The following is a 21,609-nucleotide window of genomic DNA, read 5'->3' as shown; positions in this document are numbered from 1 at the left end:
GTTTAAACAAAAGTGGCTTTTGGCCAAAGGGAACTAATTGTCCAGTGTATAGTTAGAGTGGCATATGGATGCTATGTTTGGAAGCCTTGCTTACTATTTAGAAAGCATTTATGTTGTTTAGTTGCAAAGAGTTCCCAGAGGTTAATGGTTCCCTGTGCCCTTACCATTAGGTAATATATATCATTATTTAAAAGTTCTAAAAGAAAGAAGCTTTCATTGATGAAAATCAATATTCAAATAGAGACTATGAAACTTGGTCTCTTCATCCTCTGTCCTGATCTCCTTCCTCCCTCCCCACTCCCAAATACACCAACTGATTTACTGCTCTGACTTTTTAAATACTATGGCTCTCATCGTGTTATTCCTCTGCTTGGAACTTGCTGCAGGCTTCTGCTGCTGGCAGCCGGTAGGTCTTGTCAAAGGCTGCTGGGGTGGGGTGACACTACATAAAGGTGAGGAGGAGGGAGATCATAAATGTGCTGAGTTAGAAGAAAAATAAACAGTCCTCATTTATCTAGAGCCCACTATGTGCCCATCTACACGTATGAGCAATGGAGGTGGGAACAAAAGGAATAGGAACCGGAGGAATCTGACCCTGAGGAATTAAATGAATTTATAATCAAGTTGAAGACACAAAACTATACACGTTAAACACCAAGAGAACAAGTACATTTAAATACTTTTTGCAAGTGGAAAAAATATTTGACTGTAGTCACAAAATGCCTCCTAAAGGAAGGCAGGCTACGTGTGGCAGGATTTAGATAGAATGGAGGGCCAGGGGACTCCCCAGAGTGACAACACTAAAAAAGCATGTACAAACTCACATACCCATACACACGGACAGATCCAGGCATAAGGACATGTGCAGGCACTACTAATTTCAAACTAACTAGGACAAAAAGTATACATAGATGCTCTCAGCAGATAAGAGACTTAGGGGAGGTGGGAGACATTGAGAATGTATGGGAAAGTCTGGAAGAAGATTCCTTGTAAAGAGAGCCTCTTGTTGGCTAAGCAGAAGAATAACAAGATGAGAGTCATAGTATTTGTGAAGGTTAGAGTAGTAAATCAGCTGGTGTATTTGGAAGTGGGGAGGGAGGAAGGAGAGCAGGACAGAGGATAAAGAGACCAATGAGAAAGGTATTTCAATCATCTATATATAAGAGTTATATAAAGGGTGGCTGATTTAGGGTGAGGATAAAGGGACTTTTAAAAGGAGGGGAAGAGGTATGTGAGGAAATTTCAATAGAGAAAAATAAAGAATATAGGGTAAATTCAAAGAAGATTTCCAGATTTTAAGGCTTAATGTGCAACAGTGGTTGGGCTGTTTTTAAAATTATTGTTGTTAATGCTCACCTGAGGATATTTTCCCATTGATTTTGAGAAAGAGTGGAAGGGAGGGAGAGAGACAGAGACAGAGAGTTTTCGATTGGTTGCCTCCTGCATGTGGTCCTGGTTGGGCCGGGGATCAAGCCTGCAACCACGGTATGTATCCTTGACTGGAGTCAAACTCAGGACCCTTTAGTCTGTGGACCAACACTCTACACTGAGCCAAACCAGCCAGGGTGAAACAGTGGGGGTTTTACTATGTGAATGTGGTTTTGGAATCTGTGACTATGACACAGAATGTTGTATACTACAAAGACAATGGAGTTAGAAAAGGGCAATAGGATAAAGCATTGGGATTTGTGAACCCAACTGTAACTAACTGGGCTCAAATTTTAAGAGTCTAGCAGCCATTTCTACACAGGGGTTTCTCACGCAAACTGCACTTCAGGGAGAAGTCTGCATTAAACTGCCTGTCTGCACTGTTCCTGCCATCTCAGCCAGCTCTTATAAAGGAGTTCCTGGAATCCCAGTTCAACCAATAGAACTTGGGCTTTCCCCATCCAATTGGAGCTGTGCAGCTCCAAGCAATCAGAGCAGCTCTATTCTGACCAGTCAGTACAGTGCCTCTTGGACCAATCAAAATGTAAGGATTTGGCGTCTCCATTTGCATGAGGACAGACCAATCAGAGACCAGGGGCAGGGACTTTTGTCCATATAAGCCAGCTACCCTCTGGCTCCAAGAGAGCACTTTCCCTTTCCACCAAGACTGCATTTCCCTGGCTGGATGCCTCACCAGAGCACATCAGAGCAGACCTGTGCTGTATCACCAAGGAGCTCTTTGCACTGAATAGTTTCCTTCTTCACTGCACCCCAAATTGAGGATTCTTTTTGATGTTGAATCGGCGAAACCATCAGTTGACAGATTTTAGATGCTTATTCATTAATTTTTCTTAAACATTTGTTGCTGTGTCTCTAACAATGTGCTGAAGGCCTGGAATATAATAACTCATAGAGCTTATAGCCTGGGCTAGAATGCATGGAGGAACATATCTTCAGACATTATTCAATAAGCAGTTGGAAATATAGAATTGTCAGGTTTGGCGAGTGGTCTGGAGTGAAGCAGGATCTCAGAAGGTTTTAAATTGTGCTTGAATCAAGAGGAAAAAGTAATATTAGGTGTGCTGCTTGTGGGACAGAGGGTGTGGTATAAATTGAAAACACAGAGACTAAGACCTCTATCTCTGTTATTTTCTTTATCTTCATTAACCTGTACCATTTCTATACCGAAGAAGGGAGAACAAAAATTGTGAAATGAAGGGGCTATGAGCACCCACAGTGAGGCTTATAATGAGTTCACGGTTTTTCACTTGGATGAATCCTATCTCAGAGTGCCAGGAAAACTTAAAGTTGAGTTTGCGCCACGTTAGGTAACCTGTTAGAATCACAGGGACTAGGGCAGGGGTGGGCAAACTTTTTGACTCAAGGGCCACAATGGGTTCTTAAACTGGACCGGAGGGCTGGAACAAAAGCATGGATGGAGTGTTTGTGTGAACTAATATAAATTCAAAGTAAACATCATTACATAAAAGGGTACGGTCTTTTTTTTTTTTTTGGTTTTATTCATTTCAAAAGGGCCGGATCCAGCCCGTGGGCTGTAGTTGCATATGTTGCCCTGATTAAAAAAGAGAAAGAAAAACTGGGGGGCAGCGGGGGGCAGTAAACAGAAAGAAAAAAAGGAAGAGAAAAAGAAGTCCAGTACAATCTTGCCATGTTTGAGACTACCTGGAGATTCATGGTTAAGCCTGGGCACCTCCGTTTAAGAGATTTTCAGAGCAGAGCACATTCATAGAAAAGTGAAAGGACTCAGCGCAAGTACTTAAAACAAAGACACACATGTAAAGTTATAACACACACATGCCCCCACACCCATACACACACATGTCCAGATACTTAGACTCATCTTTATTCTGAGATTGTCTTTGTACCTTTTTGACATTAAAATGTTCTTTGCATTATATAATGGTGATGACAGATTCTACTTTTCTTTAAAAATGACCTTACAATTGAAAAATAGAGTTCTAATCCATCAACCCCTACTTCTGAGAACCACAGGCAGGACAGTTTACGGAATCAGAAGGCCTGAGAATAATTTTAATTATGCTACCTACTGAATATCGTAGGCAATGTATCTAAGCTCACTAGGTCTCAATTTTTCTCATCTATCAGATGGGCTTAGTAATAAAATCCATAAGGTTAATACATAATTCATAATACTTTGTAAATTATAAGTACCACAAAAAGGCAGTGATTATCGTAACCGTTTATGGTTACTAGAGAGGTTACTAACTTTTTCCCTCATTTGTCTAAATTCTGGGAGTACCTTCTTCTGAAATTCCCCTAGATACTGACAAGTCCATGGAGACTGCAGTTGTACCAGCTGGCATGTTCAGACCAGTGGGCTTCCTAAGATGTGGTCATCGAAGACAGAAACACTCCATTTTTTAATACAAATAGTGTATTATAATAAAAGCCAAGCATAGACATTAAATAATTTTTGTATTATACCTTTGGAGGAACTTTTAAAAAGTACAAATAGTAAAACTAGTAAAAATCATCGTCATATTATAGATTATGAAGAGGAATCCACACCAGGAGACAGTTTGCACGATGCTGAAGGGACCTGGGACACCTAGGCTCAGCCAGGGCAACTGTACTATATTCTCAGTAGGCGATGGAACAGAACTAAAGAACGTAAGCACCAGGTTATAATCTGTCTTAAGCAATGATGTATTCAGAAATCAGGGAGACCAAGAGCAAGATTTTGGTTTTATTTTGAGTTGTCCTAGGAACAAAGACTCTAATTTGGTAGTCATGAGTATTCTGGTCAGTGGGGAGCTGTAGTGCATTGAAATAAGGGACTGTTCCTATAAACTGAATAAAACGCCCCTGAACATGACTCAGTTTCATTTGTGTTAACTGTACATTTATCAAGCAACCTCTGGTGTCCATTTGGTCATGTGGGTGCCTGATGCCAGAAAGAGACAGAAGTCTGTCAGGTATTGGAGAGGAGTCGCTTCCTTGTAAATGAATAAATGACCATCTGTTTTAAGAGCCAATCTTTTTTGAATTAGTAAATGGGAGGGAGTTTTCTTAAAGCCCAGCAGTTTCTGGTAGTACTGATGAAACCAATTTTCTAAACCTGCAAATATGAAGGTCACAACTTCTCCTTTGGGGTCTAGATTGCTTCTCTTAGAAATCATTTTTTTTATATACAATTCCACTTGGGAACAAGACTGTGTAATTGGTAAATATGTTAATCTGACCTATATAGGAAGGCAAATGCCATGTTTTATTACTTTAACGAATATTTATTGTACACAGGAATATAAAGTTACATAAGACATGGTATATAAGAAGCTTATAGTCTGATGGGAGATAAGACATACAAGCGACTAATATTGTATGACATGTGGGTTGACAGAAAGTGGAAATAAGGCAGCAACTAAATGCTTGGAGTCTTTTGTGAATGCTTCACAGAGGAGGTGACATTCTTATTCCTCTCCTCCTACTTCCCTCCCTCCCTTCATCTCTCCCTCTCTAGCTCTTTACATAGACTGAAGTAAGAGACTAGAATTTAACAGGGAACCAACCTAAGAGGCCACTCTAACAGCCCAGGCAGAAATGAAGAAAGTCTGACTTAGGCAGGGGAGAAGGAATAGATGAAGGTAAGATTCAACTGGTCTTAGGAGCTGACTGAGTATAGTGGTGACTGGGTGAGTTGCGATGCCATTAACAAAGCAGGGATACAGAAATTAGAAGCCATTCAGGAAATAGGGTGAAAATGAGGACAAGTTCAAGTTTGGATATGTTAAGTTTTAAGTGTGTGTGGCACATCCAGATAAAGAGAGTACTAAAAAAGAAGAAATGAGATCTAGAGTTTCAGAGAATACCTTAGTTGAAAATACAGATAAGGAATCACTGGTATACTCAAAGGTATGTGAAACACCACGAGATAACAGAGGAATAAGAAAAGAAGACCAAGGTTAAGATCCTGGATAACTTAACAAATAAGGGGCAAAGTGAAAGAAATTGAAAAAGATGTCTGAAGACAGGAAGAGAGCCAAGAGCAAGTGATGTCCCAGAAGCCAAGAGGAGGAGGGAAATTTAAGAAGTGGGGACTTGTGCATAGTTCCAAATGCAATAAATTTTGGGTAAGTAGGATAAGTATTAAAAACAAGTCAGTAATTTTGGCAGTTATATAATTGATTCAAAATGTGGTCACAGAATGGGATTTTAGGAGGGGGGCCTGGTAGGTATGCCATTATTCCAAATCTTTACATTTTTTTGGGTTAGCGTCAAAACAACTTATCTTGTTTTTTTTTCAATGACTTACTCAATAGACTAATGACATTAAGAAGGCTGGTACATAAACATATCAAATTTGTTCTAGCAGAAGAGAGTGAGGCAGAGAAAAAAAGAAAGAACTGTGAAGAGCCTTTTCACGTTATAGTTTGTCTTCTGCCTCCCCAATGGAGGGTCACCCTCGTGAAACTACAACGTAATAAAAGAAGGAAACAAACTCTTGAGTAGAGAAAGGCCTTAGAGCCTGAGAGTTGATTTTACCCCAGAAGCACAGCTCAGGTCAAATCAACTTACTTTCAAGTCTAAGCACATCTGAGTCCCTCCCTGAACTCTCAACAGAGAGTACGGGGGCCTCCTCTGTGCCTGTCTCAGAGGGCTCTTCTTCAGCAGCATCCAGTGACTGGGCGTTGTCAAAGTATTTCTGTTTGTCATGGTTGTTGTCCGGGGTTTTCTCATGACAATTACCTCAATGACAAGAGACACAGATACAGCACATTAGAAACATCTCTCTTCTGCAGCCAATGGCTCAAGGTCCCTAAGCATCAAGAGCAAAAAGGCGACAGTGTCAGTTTTTTCCAGCAGAACATACAAAATCAGTGATCTGGAGAGCCCAAAGCCAGATCACCCTCTGTGACTTGAGATTCAGCACTGAAGTTCAAGATTCACCTGCTAGGCTATTGTAAGAACCAAGTATTTGGGGGGTGGGGGGCAGTTTGTAACAACAAAGATCATGTCCCAAGGTCTCATTCCATACATAATGAATGACTGTGAAAGATTTCCTTGAAAGTCAAAAACATTATAAAAAAGTTTGCCTTCTAGCTAAATAAATCTGGAGATAGATTACAGCAGAGAAATGTAGCATTTTTGTGTCATAACTTAAAATGAAAGACATTAAAAGATAAAGGATTATAAATGAAAAACCGAAGACTTACTAGTAAAGAAGGATGGTGGTAGCGGAGTCCACCTTTAAGGCTGCAATATCACAAAGGGGACTTTTTCTTTTGGAAAACAAGTTCTGGTCATGGACACGAAAATTTACTGAAGCATAAAACTTCAGATCTTGAATGAAATCGCAGCACTCTTGGGTACTTTGATATGTATGGTGAGCCTGACCTCTTACATTTTTGCCAGGGAGTTGAAGAGCTTCGACTCCTTTAGAGATTGTATGTTAATATGGATAAAGAGCTGCTGTCCAGCCCCACCTGATGGTCTTCTCTGGTAGGGGAAGTTGTGTCTGATGTAGCAGCGATCCGGTTAGCTCAACAGGTCTTCTCTTCCTTACGTATATTCCATGCGCATATGGGCTGAAGATGCATGTTCAGTGGAAGCCTATAACTTTCCTATTTCTCTTTGGGTAAGAGTGTATAAGTAATTTCTCTTCTTTACCAGACATTTTAAAATGCTCTAAAAGTTTATTTCCAGAGAATGTTGTCTCAAAGAGATGTATGTTCCCAATCAAGCTCTTTCTACAGCAGGGGGAGTACAAGAAGTCTCTTTCTGGCTTTGATGACTCCTTTATAGATTCCACATTTTAGGAAAGCACTTCCCATGACATTTCCCTTATTGTGCCAGGGAAACAAGATGGACTCAAAACCTTTCCCAACTCACTGAGTTTAGAGTAAGGGGACTACATGTGTGGGGAGTCACTTTCCATTTCTGCACCATCACACAGTAAGTGGCAGCTCTGGGATTTGAATCAGTTCTAGCACATATCTGAGGCTACCATATTCAACAAGGCTACATCAAAACAGGATTCTGTTTCAAGAGAGCTTCAGCTCTCAAGAAACTTGCAAGCAACTTGGGGAGACAGTAAAATGCAAGATAGCAAACAATAATGAGCTAGCATACTGTGCCAAATAAGTCCTTCAGAGAATAAGCTTTGAGTAGGCAGATCGTGAATTTTGAAGAATAGGAAAAACTTAAAAGGGGAGTCTACAAGAAAGGGAGCTAATATTTGGTGAATGCTTCCTTTGTGTTTTTTCTTCTACGTACTCCTCAAAAACACCTTGTGAAATATTAACTTTCATTTTATAGGTAAGGAAAACCGATTCTTAGTGAAATTAAGTAACTTAACAGTAAATGGAAGGTCTGGGATTTGAATCAGTTCTATCTTATTAAAGTCTCATGGGTTTCCACTAGTCATCACTTCTACAGTAGCAGAAAATGTAGAGAAGGCATAGGTAGGGAGGAATGATTCACTGAGCAAAGCAACAGGAACAGGAATTCTGATTTGTGTTTGGGAGACAAGAGGGAAGTTATCGGGGTGCGGGTTTATATGTGCCCATGGAGGGCTGATAGAAAAGCCATGAGCAATAGTAGTTGGTTTCTTTCTCCAGATTCTCCTGAGAGAGTACTGAAGTTGCTGAATTGCCTCCACTTCTGACTTCGCTATCTAATGTGTGCAGGTAAGTAAGTATGGGGAAACTACAGATGAGTATTAAAATAAAACAGAGCAATGATAACAACTCCACATACTCAATTGCATAAAGTCTACTATGAAGAACATCATACTTCTTAGAGACAATTCTTTTTTTTTTTTTTTTAAGGATGTCTAGAGAAGCACATTTAACCAGTTTTTATTTATTGATTTTAAAAGGGGGAGAGAGGAAGGTTGATTTGTTGTTCCACTTATTTAAGCATTCATTGGTTGATGCTTGTATGTGCCCTGACTGGGGATCGAACCCACAACCTTGGCATATCATGATGACGTTCTAACCAACTGAGTTACTTGGCCAGGGCAAGAGATAATTCTTAATCGGGATGTAAATAAGCATGACTATTGAAAGCAGAGAGGAAATAATGATGACAATGATGCTGATACTTTTAAAACGTATGTTATTTCCAGCAAATATTCCTGCCTTCAGCTTTGGTGAATTAGCTTCTAAAGCGTTTTCACCTTGACACAGGTAGAGTAAAACTTAACACTACAAAAGCAAAGGACAAACCTCTAATACTGGAACGAGTGAAATTCCAGCTGTTTTCTGCAGTTGACTGCCTCCTCCAACCTTTGCGTCTCTTATTTTTCTCTACTACCCTCTTCTCATTATAAAAATTTAATTGGTCTCATCTTTTTAAATGTCTGGAATATTTTAAAATGCTTCATGAGCAATTTATAAGATATGATGTGCACAAGATCCCAAAGTTAAAATTAATCTTCTTGCACAACCTCAAAACCCAGACACCCTCCTAAAGCAAACCTTGTGCATTCTAAGGATGTCTCCTCCTCCAAGTCAGGAAACTGGGGCTGAAACCTCTGAGAGAGAGGGCAGAGGAGGGGACCAGGGAGAACTGGGTGAGTAAAAAGAAGAGTAAGAAGTTTATGTTCCGATATTTCTTGGAAGTAGGCAGAATCAAACTGATCAAGTAAAAACTATATTCTTTTAAGATGAGAACTGTTAATATTGATTTTCTTAGGGTGACAGTTAAAAAAAGACGGTTTTAGCATTCTGATATGCTTTACATAACTATCTTGGCTAATAGAAAGCCAAATTGTCTAATTTTAAACCACTCCTTCCAGTTGTCTGAGGAAGAACTGAAGCACCCCAAGAAGAACGAGTTTCTGTTCCTTCAGTATAGGTCTACTCCAGCTCAAAGGGGAACTAAATAAAGTTGCTTACATGGAAAAATATCACTTGTCTCCCCACAGAGGTGGAAATTATGTTCTCATTAAAGAAACACAAGAAAATGTTGGAGAAGGGAAAATGGAGAGACACCTACCTATGAAGTAGCAAGTCATCTTCCTTGCATATGACTTATTTTTTGCTGATGCAAAAATGAGGAGAGTCTATGGCTTAGACTAACCTTGAGAGATATGACTTTTTTAAAAGGATTTAAATGAAATGCTTTAGATAACAAGGTCCCAGGTGAAAATGGGAACACTTTTCTGTGCTTAATGCTCTATACTTGCTTGCAAAGCATTTAGCATCTAATTCAAATCCTGGCAGTTTGGTTTTTCTCAGAAGTAAGAGACTGCAAGGCAATACCAACTAAGCATAAAACTCCAAGGAGGATATTTCTGATTCTAACTGCTATGAGATCTTAAGTCATATCAACATCTTTTTCTGTGCTTAGAATATTATATGCATAAATTGGGATATTAACATTAACGTATCCTAAAAGGGTTTTCTGGGAAATAACTAAATGTTTAATATACTTGCCAAAGTATAAGTCTTCTAAGTGATAAAGGCACAATTTCTCCCATGGCTACAGGTTTTCAGAGTAAACTAACTTCTCAGAAATTCCTATCACTTCTAAGATTAATGAAGTCTCCTATCTTCTCATATGAATTCTGCCTTCAAAGGTCCAGAAGAATATTTATTTTCTGACTAGAGTTGGGTAACCACTTGTTTAAAACAGCATTCTTACCTTCAGAATCTCAAGGTGGTAAGAGATTCCTGGTTGGGAACCTTAGTATTTTTAGGGTTACTTATACTAAAGAAATGCCACAAATAAATTCAGAGGCATGAGAAAACGTTATGAGCCATGTTAACTAGTTAGCCAAGTAAAGCCAATGCCAAGCCCATGTAGGTCTTTCAGCAGTAGAGCACAGTGGGTGAGAGCACAGATGGGAGCCAAACTAATTAAGTGAGTTCAAATGCCTTTTAACCTCTTTGTAGATCAGTTTCCTCATCTGTAAATTGAGTTTACTAATAGTACCCACTTCATTGGGTTGTTGAGATTAAATGAGACCATTGCCTGGCACATGGCAGGATGCAAAGGAATGAGAACTTATCCCAACATAATCTCTTTCCACAAAGGCCTTTTAGCTATGGCCAACTCAGAATCTCCAGTATGAGCAACTGGCTCTCAGAAGTTATCCAGATATTTGACTAATTTCAACTTCCACAGAGTGTGCGTGTGCGTGTTTGTGTGAGCGCGTAGATGCTGGAGACAATACAGACTATGTTTCCATAAGTCTCTTAGAAGAAAATAGCATTTATTTCAGATTAAACTGTTTAGCATATCTAAATGATAAATTAATTAGTACATTTATAAATCAGCTTCAGTCTGCTGTGTGCTCTTTAAAGGACATTTTAGGAGACTGTGTGAATTCACTCTTACACTATAAAAACAGACTATAGATACTACATTCAGTTAAATCAACACTTACCTCTGCTTTTCAACAATCCCCATCAGGCTGCTCCAGTCTGCTCCCAAATCTTACTCCCTCTACCATACCATCCTCCCATATAACAAATAAGTGTATTACCCGTGTGCTTATTACATAATGAATTTCTAAGACATAAATAATAATTAAACTGATTTGTAATGGGAACTAGAATTCAAATTTTATGTTGCTGAAGGCAAAGTAACAGATGCTAGAAAAATGGTTTTTGTGAATAGTGGAATATTCTAAAAATATTCCTACTATCCCTGTTCTAATAGGATTTTATTTCATTCTAAAGTCTTCTTTCTTCTGCCTGTAAGAAAAGTTACCATACAGGAGGCATTCGGTACCTTGTATTAAATATAAGGTACCTGGGTGGAAAATACAGATAACACTGTCCTTTCACAGACATTAGTGACTTTTTGAGTATGTCTTTCTCTTTACCGTTCCACTCAACTGCACTCAAATTATGCAACTATAAAACCTTTTTAAAAAAATAAACAGGTAACTTAGAAACATACTGTGTTTTTATTTTATGACCATTTTAGCTACCTCATAATTTCATGATATTTATTTATCTAGTAAGACAATCTGTCTTTTAGAAAAGGTAGTAAAATAAATCATGAAGTGAAAGAGTATCCTTTAACTGCTCACCATGCTGTGCAAACATACTTTAAAATATTAGCAAGAAACCGTAACTATGGGTGGCACATGGGGCTTGGTACCACACAGAGTAATAGGAGGAAAGAAATCGTATCTTTATGATCTCCATCTCCAGAGGTTGTGACAGTCCTACATACCTCCTTCGAAAAGGGACATTCCACAAAATAAATTTAAATTCTGCCTTAACTGCAGCCTTATCATATGAACTCAGGCAAATCAACTTACTTCTCTATGCTAGATTCTTTCTCTGAAATTTTGAAATGGAGAGCTAATACTGTCCTACTACAAGAGGATTCTTGGGGAACAACATTAATAGAAGCATATGGAACTCCTTGAATCCGGATGAGACCTAGGTTGTAATGACTGCACCTGAGACAAGTAAAGCCGTCTCACCTGCTCTGCCCTGTGCTGTCCTCTACTTAGGAAAGACGAGAAATAGTTTCAACAGAAATAACAGCTCCTTAGACTTGTTCTTATTCAGCAATTGCTGCGGAATGAAGTTCTTTGTAGGTCTTAAAGTAATGATTATGTACTAACTGACCTTAAAAGTGCAATGCCATCCACTTCATGGGAGAACATATTTGTCAATGTTATATCCGATAAGGATTTAATCTCCAAAATTTATAGGGAACTCATACAACTTAACAAAAGGAAGATAAACAATCCAATCAAAAAGTGGGCAAAGGACCTAAAAAGACACCTTTCGAAAGCGGATATACAGAAGGCCAAGAGACATATGAAAACATGCTCACAGTTACTAATCATCCGAGAGATGCAAATCAAAACGACAACGAGGTACCATCTCACACCTGTCAGAATGGCTATCATCAACAAATCAACAACAAGTGCTGGCGAGGATGTGGAGAAAGGAACCCTCATACACTGCTGGTGGGAATGCAGACTGGTGCAGCCACTGTGGAAAACAGTATGGAGTTTCCTCAAAAAATTAAAAATGGAACTCCCATTTGACCCAGTAATCCCACTTCTAGGACTATATCCCAAGAAACCAGAAACACCAATCAGAAAGGATATATGCACCTGTATGTTCATAGCAGCAAAATTTACAATAGCTAAGATTTGGAAACAGCCTAAGTGTCCATCAGCAGATGAGTGGATTAAAAAACTGTGGTACATCTAAACAATGGAATACTACGCTGCTGTAAAAAAGAAGGAACTCTTACCATTTGCAACAGCATGGATGGAACTGGAGAGCATTATGCTAAGCGATATAAGCTAGTTGGGAGAAAGATGAATATCACATCCCACTCATTTGTGGAATATATTGAACAACATAAACTTATGAACTAAATAAAATAGATTCATAGACAGACCATCCAACCTCAGAGGGAAGGCTGGGGCCGGGGGGCGGGTAAGAGATCAACCAAAGGACTTGTATGCATGCATATAAGCAGAACCCATGGACACTGACAGTAGGAGGGTGAGGGCATGTGCTGGTGGCGGGGGTGGGGGGGGGGGGGAGGGGGGCAGTCTTAAAGTAATGATTGGTGGTGGGAACTACCAGGGAGAGGTCAATGGGGGAAAAAGGAGACATATGTAATACTTTAAACAATAAAGAATTTTTTAAAAAAGTGCAGTGCCAGGTAGGAAAGAGACCATATTAAAGACTTGAAATCAGCAACCTCAGGATTACACAGGCATTTCCTCCTAGTGAGGTGAATGAGTCAGAAGCAAGTTTAAAAAAACAACAACAAAGAATGAAAAGTGGTGCCCTCAAAGACAAGGAAGTGTGTGTGTATTTTCCTCTTATGACATATTCTGGAGTTGAAAGCTATCCTGGGAATGCTCTGTTCACACATGACAGGGAAATCTGCTCTGTTTCAGAATTTTGGTTGCACTGGTTTCTGAAGACCTACATTTCCTGCCTCCTTTCAGAAAAAGGAGAACTGGTTGTCTGATCTCTTTGTCATATCATGTTGTCTTAAGTGACAAAGCATGGGGAGCAGTCAGTGTCAGTTGAGATACAGACACCATGACAGGTAGGTTGTGGGAGAAACAACTCCAGGCAGAACAAAAACTCTGGCAGCTACATAACTTCCTCTAGAAATGTGAAAGGTCAGATCAGACCTCTAAACGCTCCCGGGAAGTTTACTATGAAACATGTTCCCTTGCAGACACTATGTTGAAAAAAAAAAAAAAGAAAAGAAAATCGCCATACCTGCTATTAGCATTAAATTTAAATTTCTGGCTTATTTCATCCTAGCTACCTCATAATTTCAAGCAAGAATGCTAGGGAGTCCTAGCCGGTTTGGCTCAGTGGATAGAGTGTTGGCCTGCTGATTGAAGTGTCCTGGATTCAATTCCCGGTCAGGGCACATGCCCAGGTTGCGGGCTTGATCCCCAGTAGGGAGCGTGCAGGAGACAGCTGATCAATGATTCTCTCTCTCATCATTGATGTTTCTATCTCTCTCCCTCTGCGTTCCTCTCTGAAATCAATAAAAATATATATTAAAAAAAGAATGCTAGGAAAACAAATCCAATAGGTTTTCTCAGACTCACTGATTCACCCATAAATGGTTTTTGTTTTCTTTTTCCATGAGAATCAACAAGGACAATTGTTTGTAACTCTTACTAAAAACTGTGTGGACAGGAGGTGGAAGATTACAAGCCATCTATTAGATGTGTCAGCATCCAGTGGACAAATGAGACAACATAATTCATTTTCTCCTCTCCCTTCTATGATGTTGGAGCTACAGACCTTAATAGATCTATATTTATTATGTATGTTGAGTGGTGGCTCCGTAAAAAATTCTGGTAAACAGTGGGTGGATACCTAACAAGTTTATTATTAGGTATTTTCAGTAGTTCAAACTTGAAATATCATCAGCTAATTCACTATTTATTTAATTCTATGTGCTAGACTTTTGGGCCAGGGTATGAAAATGAAGAAAAGGATCGGTCTCTGTTCTCAACGAGCTAGAAAAGTCTTACAGGAGAGTTATTTCCTGTATACAAATAACTATAAAGACAAGTCACAGGGGCTGAAGGAGAGGTACATTACTTGTAATTAAGGGATCAGGTAAGGCAGAAGTGGGCCTTGAAGGATGGGTAAGATTAGGGCTTTTTTGGCTGGGAGGGGGCAGAGTAATGGGAAAGAGCTGCAGAAAACAACATGAGCAAGCCCATGGAACCAGGAAAGCAGGATGTATGTGGCAAAGAAACAGGCTATTTATAACAGCATCATCATATATCACAGTTGGTGCAATTTCCATTGACTTTGCAAAAGGCAGAATGAATTAAAGTTCTTAGGTGGTAAATGAGCTAAAATTCACCAAACCCTCTGGCAGTGAATCAGCTTCACTCAATTCTGCATACTTGGTTGCAGGATTTTGAAGCCCATAATAAGTTAACCAGTATTAATTCTTCTTACAAAAATAAATGCAGATAAGTTACCTACTAGCATATTAAAATGCTATAAAAACTGAGTCTTTAAGACTTTATTTCTAAGCAGATAGCTCACTAATTCTTATGAAGAATGTGATAAAGCAAAAACCCTTCACGCAGGTAGCATATGCTGGATAGTCCACAGGAGGGTAGCAAAATGCAGGATTTCTTTTTCTTCAAAATCTGAACTCCATGAAAATTGCTTTAAACTGTAAGTTATACATCTACAGAAATTTAGGTTAAAGATCACAGATTAAAGAAGTTATAAAAGGGGATAGTACTTAGGTAAATAGATGCTATAAATATAGAAACATTGTGGGGACAACAATGTTTCTATATTTATACAGGATAATTGTTCTAAACACTGGAACAGATGTTAAAGCTCATGTATGTACATTGTTTGGAAATTCCTCCATTTTTTTCTATGGTGGGGCAACTTTCAATTACATACTATAGAGAAACTGCATACAATTCTATGCTTTCCTAAATATTAAAGTCTGACTTCTATATAATAATTATTCATTATTTCTAAAGTTCTGTGCCAACAGTTTTAAATGGGCATGTGTTTCAGTAAATTAAAAAAAAACAAAAACAGGGTTCAGAAATCCTGGGTTTGATGCTTAATTATATTTGGTAAATATCAGTACCACTGTTAGTGGCATACCTGTAAGCATCTCATGAAAATGAAGTTTAATAAATATAATCTTCCATTGATCTTATGATTTTCTAATGAGAAAAATAATAGTGAGTGAAGAATACTAAAAATAAAGTAAAATTATACATATCAAAAATATAATAGAACAATGTAGATTGCTTAAGTAGTCAAAAATATCTTTACGAAATGTTACTTTTTAATTTGCAAATTAGTGAAGTTGAAGAATAAAGTATTTAGAAAATACTTCAGAATAATAGTAAGTACTTGGGAAAATCCACTATTGTGAATATTACAGATTCATTATCTATATTTTGCTTATATTGTTATTAAAATTTATTTTCTAATGTGGTCATCATTAGAGAAGATACTAATTATTGCCTCATGAAATATCATTTTCAGTGACTTTATATTTTCTAATGAAAAAAGTCCGTGTTTAAGTGTTGAGCATTTCAGAGACTTTAGACTTAAAAGCATTATAAGTTCATTTAACAGATTCCATTTTAGTTTAAAAATGATCAAGTGTGTTGTTACTGAAGAATAAGTGTGTTAAAACAACCCATTCAATTATACTTAAGTTAAGTTGTCAAAATAACAAACCAATAAATGTGGAAAAAAGACTACATATTCCAAAACTGCTGAAATAAAATAGTTAATCAAAACTAGAAGAGCTAGCTTATCTTTTGCAGTCAACTTGAGAGTAGGCAATTAAAAAAAAAAATCTATTAAGTTTTCCTTCCCAGCACCCTTGAAATGATAGTGGCAATATAAAACTACCTATAAAAGAGAAGACTTTATTAAGTGGCATTGTAGGGAGAGAGATGATGAGCAGTTGCTATAAGAACATATGTACCTAACAAATGGTAGTCAATAAAATGATTTCTAGATTAATACAAGTGTGGAACAATTATGAGCAAAATAATTTTGTACTAATTGATACATTTTTAGCTATAAAGTCTTTATAAGTAGGAAAATTTTGTAAGCATAGTGATTATTTTTAAGCTGAATGAATCAGTGTTCAAAGGTAACAGAATACCTTACTTGTGCAGGATTACTGTGGAAATAAATACAAAAAACATTGTCAAAGAAAAATTCAATACTGAAATTAATTCAGTACCAGCAATGAGTTTTTAAACCTAGAAAATGCTACAGCATACATTTCTACTAGAGGGTACCAGCATTTATTTAAGGGCTAGCAGATGTTAGATTATTTTCTAAACTAGTTAAATACAATGTAAAAACAGCCATCCATTTAAAAAAGTATTTATTAATGAGTTCTTTCTAAAAGAACTAAAAAAGTATTCCCTTTTCCTAATTATTTTCTTTTAATGTTATTGTATGGGATCCAATAATAGTCTTGGGATAATCTGAACTATTAGATACGACAACTTTAGAAAAGATCTGTTTCAAGTTATTAGTTTCTTGGGCTTGAAGTTAAGTTCTGGGGAAAAATTTCAAGACAATTGAATTTTCTCTCTTGACATAAGTACCATAAAATAAGAATAAATTCCCCTGGCTGGGTAGTTCAGTTGGTTAGAGCGTTGCCCCAATATGCCAAGGTTGCAGGTTCAATCTCTAGTCAGGGTACATACAAGAAGCAACCAATCAATGCATGAGTAAGTGGACCAACAAACTGACATTCCTTTCTCAAATTATTCAATAAATACAAAATTTAAAAAAGGATAAATTTCAATAAACAAATATTAATAGGCAAAAGTAATGCTAAGAAAAAGGTCTTTTAGAAAAGGGTCACTATATACCTACCAACCTTCTTCCCAGTAATAGAAACAAATCAAGAGAGGAGGGAGATGATAGTAGGTAAAGAAAATATATAGGAGATCCTATCTTATATAATAAAAGGGTAATATGCAAATTGACCCTAACAGCAAAACGACCAGGAATGACTGGTCATATGATGTGCACTGATCACCAGGGGGCAGACGCTCAATGCAGGAGCTGCCCCCTGGTGGTTAGTGCACCCCCACAGGGGGAGCGCCACTCAGCCACAAACCAGGCTGACAGCTGTGAGCGCAGCTCCTCAGCAGCACTAAGGATGTCCAACTGCAGGTTAGGCCCCAGGAGTAGGCCTAAGCCGTCAGTCAGACATACCCTGAGGGCTCCTGGGCTGCCAGAGGGATGTCTGACTGCCAGCTTAGGCCAGATCTCCTGGGGAGTGGGCCTAAGCTGGCAGGTGGACATTCCCCAAGGGGTCCCAGACTGTGAGAGGGCACCGGCCGGGCTGAGGGAACCCCCCTGAGCACACGAATTTTCGTGCACTGGGCCTCTAGTTAATATATAAGCAGCCTACTGTAAAAAGTGAAACCCTGTGTTCAAGGCTGTCCTTAGTAACCTATAAAACATTTTCTAGGCTTATGTAAGGTGATAAAGATCCATAACTTGCACTGTTAAAGTTCTGAACACTTCTACTTACTTTTACCCAACACCTATAAGAATCTCATTTAATCCTCCCAACAGATATATGAGGTAGATTTTTATTGCCTTTCATTTTATAGATGAGGACACAAGTTACTTTGCTGGGAGTGAAAGACAGTAATGGCAGAGTGAGGGCTCAACATGAATCTGTATGATTCTAGCACTAGCCACTATATTGCCTTGCAAAAGGACAGTCTTTGACCTTCAGCATTCATGCAAGAACCCTAGTCTCTCAGCAAAACTAAGGAGTTCTGTTGCTGAGAGAGTTTTGGTTTCTTCACTAAAAAACCAGGCTCTGATACGTTTTTAAAAAGTGTAAGCACCACTTACTGCCTGTCATTGCATTGAAATCCTAAGGCCGTGTAGTATAGGGAATCAGAAAACCAGTTTTGGGTGCCAAATCTACTAAATATCTTTTATCTTTTATTTATTTATTTAAATAGATTTTTATTGATTTCAGAGAGGAAGGGAGAGGGAGAGAGAGACAGAAACATCAATGATGAGAGAGAATCATTGACCGGCTGCCTTCTACACGACCCCTACTGGGGATTGAGCCCATAACCTGGGTATGTGCCCTTGACCAGAATTGAATCTGGGGACCCTTTAGTACACAGGCTGATGCTCTATCCACTGAGCCAAATTGGCTAGGGCTAAATCTCTTTTAGACAAGTCGCTTAACCAAGTGGATGCCACTTAAAAAAAAAAATATCTGAAGTGAAGGACTGAACGGCTTTAATATTATAATTAAGTTTGAACTTTAATAGAGCACCCACTGTGTGCTCTACAATGGCAAGGCAATGAGGATTCACACATATATAAACCGTACCTCTCATAATTCAAGTCAAACTCATTTTTTTTCTTGTAGTGAAGGTTAAACAAGTAAATTACCAAACATCATGGAACTCTTAGAGCATTCTAACTGATGAATTTATAATAGTTTGGATATTAACTCAAATATTCTGACCCAGGTGGATACACATATGCACATGCATATGTATGAATGCTAAGTAGCCGTGGAAGAAAGTGGAAGAATGCAAAGGGATACCACTAATGTCAAATGACTATGTTAAAGGTGCAATAAAGATCCAGATTACCTTCACTGAAAGGCAAGGGGCTGTACTTCAGTGAAAGAGGATAGAAAAAGAAAGATTGCTTCAAATCTTATTGCTACAGTTTGAATTCATGGATAGGAAAAATATCCCTGACCATAAATTTCAGTCATTGTAAAAATCAGATATTTGGGGAAAAGAAATAAAACAAAAGCTCAGAGCCTACCAATCCCAGTTGAATATCCTTCATTTTAGTCAGTCTTTCTCAACTAGGGTTCTGGGAGAGAATTAAGCCTAACACCTTGAAGTATCTGTATAGTAAATGATAAACAATTTCTTTCCTATGTATCTAGAATTATAATAGTTATGTTAGATCCTTGGAGAAAATCATTTTCTGTGTTCTGTTGATTAGAATAGAAATTCTGGTTGAACTCATTATGTTGCCAGCACTTAATAGCTGCTTACCACTGCAAACGGAAGAGGTGATGTTGTACAGAAAAGGATAAAACTGCATACAGCGAATCAACTTCAGGCTGCTTTCACACTCTGGGCATTTGGTAGTCAATTTCAAAGCCTGTCTAAAGGCCTCAAGTGCCCCACTGATATTCTTCAGAGCAAGGTAAGCATTCCCCAGGCTCAAAAAGGTCAGGGGCTGAAAAAAATCAGCAAAATGTTAATGAATTAATATTTCTGAGAGTTGCAAAACACCTTTACATTATAGGTCTTTTGGCTTTTTTAAAAGGTTACCCCATAAAAGCTAATGTCTAACTGCCCACTTCATTCACACCAGCCAATTCTAAACTATATAACACAAATATAAATTTTTCTTTTACCTTTTTACTAAGATAAAAAATACATAAAGTGTGTAATGTATACTAGTCTTAAGTGTATAGATCAATGATGTTTTGTAACCACCACTCATTTCAAGATATAGAACATTTAGAACATTTCTAGAGCAACTGAACCCCAATCCCAGAGGTAACCACCATTGTGATGTTGTGACTTCAATCACCATAGATTAGCTCTGCCTGTTCCTAAATTTCATATAAATGGAATAAATAGCATGTTCTCTTATGTGTATATACAATATGTACCTTTTTGTAGCTTCCTTCACTCAATACAAAAACTAAGTTTCGAGAAATTGAATGTTTTTTGTGTATCAGTTCATTCTTTTTAAAATGATATATAATGTTCCAGCATGTGAATATATTATAGTTTGTTCACCTATTCTCCTACTGGACTGTATCCAGTTTTTGGTTATTATGAATAAAGCTACTATCAATATTCTTGTAAAAGTCTTTTGAGAGGCATATGTACTCATTTTCCTTGGGTATATACTTAGCAGTGGGCTTAAGAGGGGGAGGGCATATATTTAGTTTTAACCAAATAGTTTTTCAAAGTGGGTGTACAAATTTATACTCCTAACAGTCAGTACCAATTCACTGACTTGTAACTGTCAGTCTTTTTTAACTTAGCTATTTTAATGAGCTGATGGTGGCATCTCACTGTGGTTTTAATGTGCATTTCCTTAATTAGTAATGATGAATATTTTTTCATTTGGATATTCTCATTTCTGAAGTACGTGCTGTTTTCCCCATTTAAACAAAATTGTCTTTTCCTTATGGATTTGAAGGACTTCTTTATATATATATTAGAGGCCCGATATGTGAAATTCATGCAAGAGTAGGCCCTCCTTCCCCCAGCTGCCGGCACTTCCCTCTGGCACCTGGGATTTGGGCTTCCCACTGGTGCCGGCAGGCACCCAGGACCCAGGCTTCCCTCGCAGCCCCACCTTTGTCCGGAAAGATCAGGTCTAATTAGCATATTATGCTTTTATTACTATAGATATATCTACAAGGTATGAGACCTTTTTTGCAAATATACTTAGTGCAAATATCTTCTCAGTCTGTGATTTGCCTTTTTACTCTCTTAATAGTATCTTTTGATAAACAGAAATTCTTAATTTTAATGAAGTTTAGTTTTTATATATTTTCTTAAGTTACAGTCAGTGTTTTTTGAAATCTTTGCCTACTATAAGATCATAAAGACTTCTCCTATGTTTTTATTAAGAATCTTTATTGTTTTATCTTTCACATTTTGGTACATGATCCATCTCAAATTACTTTTGTGTACAACGTGGGGTAGGAGTCAAGGTTCGTTTCTTTTCCCACAGGGATTATCCTGCCCTCCCCCCACTGAACTACAGGTATGCCTGTCATAAATCAGGTGACCATATCCATAGGGCCTACTTCTAATTTCTCTATTGTTCTGTTGATATATTTGAGTATATTTGTGCCAATACCATACTGACTTAATTATACCAAGTCCTGAAATTTTTTATAAGCCTTCCAACTCTGTTTTTTCCTCCTTCTCGCCCCCCAATTTTTTGGCTATTCTAGATCTATTTCTACGTAGATTTTAGAATGAACTTGTCAATTTATACACACATTATACATGTAATTGCTGATAGAAAAGCAACACCTATGAAGTGAATCTATAAATCAATTTGGAGAGAACTTACATCTTAATATTGACTCTTACAATCCATAAACACGATGTATATCACCACTTACTTTAGAACTTCTTCCTCTTAATGCTTTGTAATCAGTACA

The 21,609-nt window shown here is 37.9% G+C and overlaps 1 protein-coding gene across 3 annotated transcripts in view; it reads right to left on the bottom strand.

Moving 5' to 3' along the window:
- Nucleotides 1-21,609, bottom strand: part of TTC17 (tetratricopeptide repeat domain 17) — an 84,764-nt gene that overhangs the window by 20,903 nt on the left and 42,252 nt on the right. For 2 of the 3 annotated variants that reach the window (XM_070427829.1, XM_070427830.1), the window contains exons 16-17: nt 19,463-19,649; nt 5,986-6,156 (exon numbers count right to left, since the gene is read on the bottom strand). In XM_070427829.1, the coding sequence (XP_070283930.1) occupies nt 5,986-6,156; nt 19,463-19,649 (358 nt within the window). The remainder of the gene's footprint in view (nt 1-5,985; nt 6,157-19,462; nt 19,650-21,609) is intronic. The other variant, XM_070427831.1, reaches the window with a different exon arrangement.

Source organism: Myotis yumanensis, unplaced genomic scaffold, assembly GCF_028538775.1.
Source record: "Myotis yumanensis isolate MYYU_CA2020_CCGP unplaced genomic scaffold, mMyoYum1.0.hap1 SCAF_10, whole genome shotgun sequence".
In the NCBI taxonomy this organism is placed as follows: Eukaryota; Metazoa; Chordata; class Mammalia; order Chiroptera; family Vespertilionidae; genus Myotis; species Myotis yumanensis.
This window is presented reverse-complemented; position numbering and strand designations above follow the sequence as displayed.